Genomic DNA, 9431 nt, shown 5'->3' on the forward strand with positions numbered 1-9431 from the left:
TATGGCTCTGGGATTGTTTTCTCGCAGGGAGTCGAGAAAGGATCTCTGGCCGAGGTTGATAACACTTCTACTACTTTACTTTATGCTACTCTACTCCCTCATGTTGCTGCAAGATGGTGGTTTCCAGAAGATGCTAGTCTTCGATAGGACTAGCTTCTCCCCCTCTTATTCTAGCATTTCTGCAGCCCAGTCCACATATACAGCCTTCCTTTGATAATGTTGCATATGTAGTGTAGATCCTTGCTTGCGAGTACTTTGGATGAGTACTCACGGTTGCTTTGCTCCCCCTTTCCCCCTTTTTCCCATTCTTCTCGGATGTCGCAACCAGATGGTGGAGCCCAGGATCCAGACGACACCACCGACGACTACTACAACCCCGAGGGTGCCTACTACTGCGTGGAGGCCGCTGCCGACTAGGAGTAGTTAGGAGGTTCCCAGGCAGGAGGCCTTGCCTTTTCGATCTTTGTTGCTTTTGTGCTAGCCTTCTTAAGGCAAACTTGTCTAACTCATGTCTGTGCTCAGATATTGTTGCTTCCGCTGACTCTTGTGTTTTCAAGCTTATGTATTTGAGCCCTCGAGGCCCCTGGCTTGTAATAAGGGTTGTATAATTTTAATTTGTGTTTAGAGTTGTGTTGTGATATCTTCCCGTGAGTCCTTGATCTTGATCGTACACATTTGCGTGTATGATTAGTGTACGATTGAATCGAGGGCGTCACATATTTAACCATAGCAACACTAGGTTCTACTTTAATTTGCTTAAAGGGTTTAGGTGCTTTAATGTTACTTTTGCGAACCATTGTTGAAAGCTTAGCGTAGTCCTTCATTCTAATGGGGAAAGGTGGGTTTTCAATATAAGTAGTAGGAACAACTGGATCAACATTATAAATGATAGTTTCATATTTAGCTATGATCGGTTTTTAATTTCTTCTCTAATAGGGGGGTGATATTTAAACCACTTCTCCTTAGGGAGATCAACATGAGTAGCAAATGATTCACAAAAGGAGGCTAATATCTCAGAGTCAAGTCCATATTTAGTGCTAAACTTGTGAAAAGCATCGGTATTCATAAAAGATTTAACACAATCAAACTCAAGCTTAATACCTGACTCTTTACCTTCGTCGAGTTCTCAATCTTCAGAGTTGCGTTTAAATCTTTCGAAAAGATCCCACATGTATTCAATAGTCTTCTTCATAAAAGAAGTAGTACAAGAAGTATCGAGCATGGATTGATCATTACGAGAAAGCCGAGCATAAATTTTTTGAGTAATAATTTCTCGTGAGAGCTCATGATTGGGGCATGAATATAACATTGACTTAAACTTCCCCCAAGCTAGAGAGATACTTTCTCCTTCAGGAGGCCAAAAATTATATATAATATTCCGATCACGATGAACTAGATGTATAGGATAAAACTTTTGGTGAAATTCCAATTTCAATCGATTCCAGTTCCATGATCCAATGCCATCGCATAGCCTATACCATGTCAATACTTTTCACTCCAAAGATAAAAGGAAAACCTTCTTCTTAACTTCATCTCTGGGCAAACCTACAAGCCTAAATAATTCACAAACTTCATCCACATAGATTAGGTGCATATCAGGATGTTTCGTTCCATCTCCTGCATAAGGATTAGCTAGCGGTTGCTCTATCATACCCGAAGGAATTTCATAACTAATATTCAGTAGGTGCAGTAGGTTGAGGGGCAACTCTTTGTGTTTCCGATCGAGGTGAAGATACCCCGAACAAAGCCTCAAAGGATTATCTTTCATAGTAACAAGTGATAAAAATTTCAGCACGTAATAATAATTTTACCTTACCAATTTCCACTTACCAAGAGCGCTTCACTCCCCGGCAACGGCGCCAGAAAAGAGTCTTGATGACCCACAAGTATAGGGGATCATTCGTAGTCCTTTCGATAAGTAAGAGTGTCGAACCCAACGAGGAGCAGAAGGAAATGGCAAGTGGTTTTCAGCAAGGTAATTTCTGCAACCACTGAAATTGTTGGTGACAGGTAGTTTGGTAGCAAGATAAATTGTAACCGACAAGTAACGGTAACGGTAAATAAAGTGCATCAAGGTAGCCCAATCCTTTTTGTAGCAAAGGATAGGCCAAAATGGTCTCTTACAATAAGCAAATCGTTCTTGAGGGCACACGGGAATTTCATCTAGTCACTTTCATCATGTTGGTTTGATTCTCGTTCGCTGCTTTGATAATTTGATATGTGGGTGGACCGGTGCTTGGGTGATGTTCTTACTTGAACATGCCTCCCACTTATGATTAACTCCCTTGCAAGCATCCGCAACTACGAGAAAAGTATTAAGATGAAATCTAACCATAGCATTAAACATATGGATCCAAATCAGTCCATTACGAAATAATGCATAAACTAGGGTTTAAGCTTCTGTCACTCTAGCAATCCATCATCTAATAACTACTCCATAATGCATTCCCTTAGGCCCAAAGATGGTGAAGTGGCATGTAGTCGACGTTCACATGACACCACTAAGGGAATCACAACATACATATCATCAAAATATCAAACACATATCAAATTCACATGATTACTTGCAACGTGATTTCTCTCGCGGCCTCAAGAACAAAGGTAACTACTCACAAATGATATTCATGCTCAAGATCAGAGGGGTATTAAATATCATAATGGATCTAAACATATAATCTTCCACCAAATAAACCATATAGTAATCAACCACAAGATGTAATCAACACTACTAATCACCCACAGGTACCAATCTGAGGTTTAGGTGCACAGATTGAACACAAGAGATGAACTAGGGTTTGATATGAGATGGTGCCGTTGAAGATGTTGATGGAGATTGACCTCCCAAAGATGAGAGGGTTGTTGGTGACGACGATGACTTTGATTTTCCCCCTCCAGGAGGGAAGTTCCCCCGGCGGAATCACTCTGCCGGAGGGCAAAAGTGCTCCTGCGCAAGTTCCGCCTCGAGACGGCGGCGCTTCATCCCGAAAGTCCTCCTCTTATTTTTTTTCTAGGTGAAAAGACCCCATATACCAAAAGATGGTCACCGGAGGTGGGCTGGGCTGCCCACCACCGCGCCTGGGGGGCCTGGCGCGCCCTGGTGTCTTATTGGCACCAGGTGTGCCTCCTCGGGTAGTTCTTTTCTCCAATATTTATTAAATATTTCAAAATAATTCTCCGTGAAATTTCAGCTCATTTGGAGATGTGCAGAATAGGTATATCTGACGTAGCTTTTTTCAGGTCCAGAATTCCAGCTGCCGGTATTCTTCCTCTTGGTGTAAACCTTGCATATTATAGAGAAAAGACACTACAATACTCCATAAATCATTATTATGCATAAAAACACTATAAATAACAGTAGAAAAAATATGATGCAAAATGGACGCATCACTTAGATGCAAGAACATAAAAAGCTAATCTATAAATGACAATATACGGTTTTGTAACCAATAAGTAAATTAAGGGGGAAAAGCAAAATACCAAATTTGGTGAAAAAGGTATCTCTGAGATATACCAGACATCAATGTCTTGTATATCTCTTTTGATCATCGAAATGACGATAAAAAGAGATATACCAAACAACAAGAAACATACACAAATCCATCAAGGTAGATCTAAAAACACATATCTTACCACTGAATCTACGAAATCAAAGTGAAACATCATGAGATAACATACCAAATCTAAAAAAACAGCCAGTTAGTAATTTTAGATTGTACATAGATTGATGTAAGAACCGATTCAATAAACATTAAGTTGATGTTTGATTGAGTTGAAAACTGCAAGAACCCCTCCCAATTTACCCAAGAAAAGTCCTTGTTCGAAAATATAATAAGGAATAAAGTAAAAAAAAAAGAAATCAAACAAATTGGAGAACCAACCAACAAGAGAAAAACGATGAAAGTGACATACGAACCCAATGAAAAGAGGCGGCAGTGCAAGGAGAAACACGGGACGGAGGAACAATAATTTTGGTTAAAAGACCTAAATGTTCAGGGACTAGAGTGAAAAGAGAAAAATCAGAAACCACGAAAGTGATGACCGAAAAACCTGATGTGATCGCCTCTCCTTCCACCACGTGTCGAATGGGGAGCGTAGCGGAGAGCCTCCTCGACACGCGACGTTCCACCACTTGTCACGCTTGGAAGCCACGAGCAACAATCCCCAAGGGTACCATTTAAGTAGTGATTTCGGTTCCGCAAAAAAGTAGTTCTTTTTTTTACTAGCAGTGGCATGAATTTTTTGCGGGGATGATTATGCATGTTTTTTTAAGGATAGGATGATTATGCACGTGTTTGGTCAAGGTGCAAACGCGCGGTGATTGGGTGGCTCTCCTCCGCTTGCAACCTACCCGAAGCTGGGCTTCTCTGGGCTTGAGCTCGTTTCGAACTCGACCATCGCAAAATTTCACATCACAATAAAAGGCGAGGTAGACTCGAAAAATTAGGTCAAAAAGTAGGAAGAGAAACGCGATAGCCCCTCGCCTCGCCGCCGCCGCCGCGCACCGCACCTGCCCTTCCGCCGGCGAATCCGCGCGTGCCCTAGCCGGAGACCAGGTATTGGCCCAGATCTGCCGGCAGCGATGTCGGGAACCGCGGCCCCACGGTACGCGCCGGACGACCCTACGGTGCCGAAGCCGTGGCGCGGGCTGGTGGACGGCACCACCGGCTACCTCTACTACTGGAATCCGGATACCAACGTCACCCAGTACGAGAAGCCCGTGCCGCCGGAAGCTCAGCTCCCGCCGCCCCCGCCTCTCCCGCCTCCTCCTCCGCGCGCCCGCGGCCGGGACCGTCGAGACCGTTCCCGATCTCGCTCCCGCTCCCGTTCTCGCACACCGCCTCGGCGTGAACACCGGGACCACGACCGCGACCGCGACAGGCGCCGTCACGACGAGCACGACTCTTTCAAGTCGTCGTCGTCCCATCACCATCTTCCTCCGGCTGCCACCATCATCCCTACAGCCGCAGCTGATGATCCATCAGCTGAAGCATACCGCCGTCGCCATGAGATCACAGTCATCGTAAGGATCTCGCAGCTATCCTCGTGTTACATCTCATAGCATGCTTGTGTTACACATCTCATCATGTTCGTTACTCAGTATCTATTTTTTTTTGTTTGGTCTGTGATGCAGGGGGATAACGTGCCGGCTCCCATAACTGAGTTTGACTCTGGTGTCATCCCGCTTGATATACTCAAGGAGGTATGCATAAGTTTGGTGATGAATTATCACCCAAGGTCTAACACTAACCCAAAAGAGTTTGATAAGGGTCAGCATGTTGGATCACGGGGATGCGCTCTTCTTTATCTTTATCTGTTTGATTGATTGTTCTAAATCAGGGACGCTTGCGAGTCAGTTACTTATCTACATCTCTGTGGCAGATGCGATATTTGCTCCAAGGTGGAGCTAATGTCGCACCCTGCTTCGTGCGCCCTCGTCCAGTCTGTAATTTCGACGGGCTGAGGGCGGATGTCGTTGATGGAGCTGCCAAGGGTGGGTGGACACCCCAGGCGGCTTGCTCCCTGCTAAGGGGGCTGCCCATGGTCTAAAAGGCCATCTACGTCGGCTGACGCTGATTTGTTTCTCCGCGTACGGTTCCTGGGAAAGGCTCCTCACATGGATGGCAGGCCTCTTCTGGGGCCTATGGAGATCTCACCCAGGCTGCAGGCGTCCAGATGCCTGACCAATGGAAGGGGCCTGTGGATGAACGATCCATGGCTGAGCGAGCCTGTCTCCAGGGATTCTGTTAGAGCTTTTCTACTTCGCCCTGTTTCCACACTTTGTGGATCTGTTCTCTTCCGTACGGCCTTAAATTGACTTCGCACATTGTTGATTCTTTGTTGTTTTCACTACTAGAGTAACTGAGTTTCAGTGGGAGCTGTAGCAGATGTAGGTGCATCACATTAACCATATTCTTTTGGTGTCCTTATTTTGTTTGCCTTTGCTTTCCGTTCCCCTTTCTTTTTTCCAGATACAACGCGCCGGATTCCCAAGTCCAACGCCTATCCAAGCCCAGTCCTGGCCAATTGCCTTGCTCAATCAAGACGTTGTAGCTATTGCCAAGACAGGATCTGGAAAAACTCTCGGGTATTTGCTTCCTGGGTTTATGCATATAAAGCGTATGCAGAACAGCACAAGGTCTGGCCCAACAGTGTTAGTTTTGGCACCTACCAGAGAGCTCGCAACACAGATTTTGGACGAAGCTGTGAAATTTGGCAGATCATCAAGAATTTCTTCTACGGTGAGTTTTCTTTGCCTTGCTTCTTTCTGGATTATATGTTCATTATTTGATCCTTTGTTCTTGGTCTCTTCTTAGTGCCTTTATGGCGGTGCTCCTAAAGGGCCCCAGTTAAGAGATTTAGAAAGAGGGGTTGATGTTGTTGTTGCAACACCTGGAAGGTTGAACGACATTCTAGAAATGCGGAAAATAAGCCTAAAGCAGGTCTCGTACCTTGTTCTAGACGAGGCTGACCGCATGCTAGATATGGGGTTTGAACCACAAATACGAAAAATAGTAAGAGACATACCTTCTGGTCGGCAAACTCTTATGTACACTGCTACTTGGCCCAAGGAAGTCCGAAGAATTGCAGATGAGCTTCTTGTTCACCCTGTCCAGGTGACCATTGGAAGTGTGGATGAGCTTGTTGCTAATAAAGCTATTACTCAGGTACGCGACTTGCTTTGTACACTGCACTGATGATACTTGGAAATATCTTTCTTTTTTTCCTTTCACGAAGTACATTTCTTTTAATTTTCTGTTCTGTTCTGTTCTGTCTTCTGCTCCTGTCTTCTGCTCCTGTTGCTCTGCCAGCATGTGGAGGTGGTCACTCCCTCAGAAAAGCTTCGGCGTCTGGAGCAAATATTGCGATCCCATGATTCAGGTTCCAAGATACTAATATTCTGTACCACCAAGAGAATGTGCGACCAACTATCAAGGACACTCAATAGGCAATTTGGAGCGGCTGCCATTCATGGTGACAAGTCTCAGAATGAAAGAGAGAAGGTCCTGAGTCAATTTAGATCTGGACGATCTCCTATTTTGGTAGCTACAGATGTTGCGGCACGAGGTTTAGACATCAAAGATATCAGGTTAATCAATAATATTATTCTAATGATTTTATTGCTATATAGGTGCTGCTTCATGTATTTATATGACATACAATCATGCTAATTCCACTTGTAACTACTCCCTCCGTCCCAAAGTAAGTGTCTCAACTTTGTACTAACTTTAGTACAAAGTTGTACTAAGCTTGAGACACTTATTTTGGGACAGAGGGAGTATATGAATGTCTAAATGGGGCTAAAGAATGGTGCCCTTGCGACCCATGGTAGCAGATGTGCATGACAAGGATACCTAAAATTTCAGTAGTTAGCGTGTGTTTTTGGTTATGTCCAAAACCTGTGCTACCAATGTTTGGTCGTTACCAAAATTTAGTTCCTTAATATGTGCTGCCATTTTATCTGGCCGGGTAGGCTTTGCTTAAACCAATCAGGCCCTAAACAAGGAAGTGCAGTCAATATGGCCTCAGCAGCTATTCATTATCATGGCATGTCCAGCTGTATATTTGCTGAAATCATTCTGGATTTAAGTTCATATAACTAGTGCAAATGTACACACATAATCTTGAAGAAAGCTGTTGTTTAAATCAGTATTGTTCTGATCTTTACCACCAGTGCTTCAAATCTCAGAAATGATCTCACACTATCCTCTTGCTTTCTTGACATAGGGTTGTGATCAACTATGACTTCCCCACTGGTGTTGAGGACTATGTTCACAGGATTGGCAGGACAGGAAGGGCTGGTGCCACTGGTTTGGCCTATACATTTTTGTGTGATCAGGATTCAAAATATGCTGCCGACCTAATTAAAATCCTGGAAGGGGCAGACCAAGATGTTCCTCCTGAACTGTTAGACATGGTCTCTCGGGGTGGGCGTGGTAGGAAACGTAACAAATGGGCAACCCGCTCTGAGAGGGGTGGTGGTTCACGCTCTGAACTGGATTCAAGGTATGGTGGCAGGTTAGAGGGTAGTCGCGGTGGACGTGGAAAGGATGATTATGGTGGCCGTGGCAGGTTCGTTCTGTCCCTTCCATTTTGTTTTCTGCAATTGCTGATGAAAACAGAGTTTGGGTCTTGTTAGTGTTAACCGAAGTAATTCGAGATTATAATTTCTTTCGTCGTCGTTGTTCGGTAGTTTGTGTTCCTGAGCCAAAGACCATGGTCTTTACAATGTTGCTGATGTTTGCAGGAATGATTACGGCGGGTCTCGCAGGTCTGCTAGAGGTCGCAGCAGAAGCCTTAGCAGGAGTGACAGTGATAGGCGCAGCCCAAGCCCCAAGAGACGGCGCCATGATGTGCAGGCTAGCCGTAGCAGGACTAGAAGTCGGAGCAGGAGCCGGAGCAGGAGCAGAAACAAGAGCAGGAACAGGAGCCGGAGCAGGAGCCGGAGCAGGAGTTACACTAGGAATCGTCGTGCTAGCCGCAGCAGGAGTCGTAGCCCTGGCGCTAGACGTAAGACTGAAAGAAGAGCTGGCTCTGGGTCTACACGTCCTGACTCTGCCCACCCAGTGGAGAAGAAAAGCTCACCCAATGCTCACCCTTCAAATGACCACAAGAGCCGCAGTGTCGACCCTTCAAATGACTATCAGGCGGAGGATGGGAAGATGGGAAAGGTTGATCTGGATCGGTCGCCTAGTCTGCAGGAGCAGGATGACAAGTCTGCTCCATATAGTCCTGTGTATAATGGCGAAGGAGGCAGGGGGTCAATGAGCCCTAATGGCGAGCCAGTGGTGGATGCTAAACCTGTGGAAGTCTTTGTGAGCAGCAAGAAGAGGGAGGATGAAGAGGAAGGTATGATAGATGAAGAGGGAGAGGAGGGTATGATAGCCGATGATGACCCTCGCGCAATTGCAGCTGTGCAGAACGGTGATGATAAGTGACAAGGCTTTGAACGATGAATTTGCTATTCTACGAACAATCCATGTTAAATTTTTTATGATTGAGCTGTTGTTTGTTATGTAACATTGAGCTTTCATTTGCTGTTTGTTATGAATCAGAGTCCAAGATCGTTGTTTGTTATGTCGACTTGTTTGAACAGCAATTCTTTTTGTTGATTTATTGTGCCATTTGGCCAACTGCTTTGGAGAGTGTGGGCTCGATGGTCCTCACTGAGTGCTTCCAGATAGCATACCAAATTGGTTTGGTTAATTTCTGCCCACGGAGGCCGCGCGCAATCTTGCCAGGCATGCTTTTGGTTTGAAACACTATTATTTCTGTCTCATAATATAAGAACGTTTTTTTTGAGCGAACATATTTTCTCATCGAGCTAACATAGTTTGAGAAACATTATTATATTATGGGACAGAGGGAGTAGTTTGGGAGGAGCTTTGCTGTGTTGCCTGCCATTTATGAACCAGAGTCCAAGCAACCTGCCT

At 44.9% G+C, this 9431-nt stretch overlaps 1 protein-coding gene across 1 annotated transcript; it reads left to right on the plus strand.

Annotated features, from left to right (window-relative positions):
• The first annotated feature begins 4402 nt into the window (after positions 1 to 4402).
• On the plus strand, positions 4403 to 9075 carry LOC125544000 (DEAD-box ATP-dependent RNA helicase 40). Its single transcript, XM_048707525.1, has 7 exons — positions 4403 to 5020; positions 5132 to 5200; positions 5970 to 6239; positions 6315 to 6665; positions 6810 to 7087; positions 7726 to 8070; positions 8246 to 9075. Exons 1-7 carry the CDS (start codon positions 4580 to 4582, stop codon positions 8934 to 8936), a joined length of 2445 nt encoding a protein of 814 aa, XP_048563482.1. The 5' UTR covers positions 4403 to 4579; the 3' UTR covers positions 8937 to 9075.
• Positions 9076 to 9431: the final 356 nt, after the last annotated feature.

This window comes from Triticum urartu, chromosome 3A, assembly GCF_056163025.1.
Source record: "Triticum urartu cultivar PI428250 chromosome 3A, HENAU_Tu73, whole genome shotgun sequence".
NCBI lineage: Eukaryota > Viridiplantae > Streptophyta > Magnoliopsida > Poales > Poaceae > Triticum > Triticum urartu.

Excerpts from the sequence above, each read along its gene's own strand:
- LOC125544000 (XM_048707525.1), top strand. The coding sequence starts at position 4,580 with ATGTCGGGAACCGCGGCCCCACGGTACGCGCCGGACGACCCTACGGTG. Across the intron at positions 6,240-6,314 it reads CATCAAGAATTTCTTCTACG|TGCCTTTATGGCGGTGCTCC; the intron begins GTGAGTTTTCTT and ends GTCTCTTCTTAG. Across the intron at positions 6,666-6,809 it reads CTAATAAAGCTATTACTCAG|CATGTGGAGGTGGTCACTCC; the intron begins GTACGCGACTTG and ends TTGCTCTGCCAG.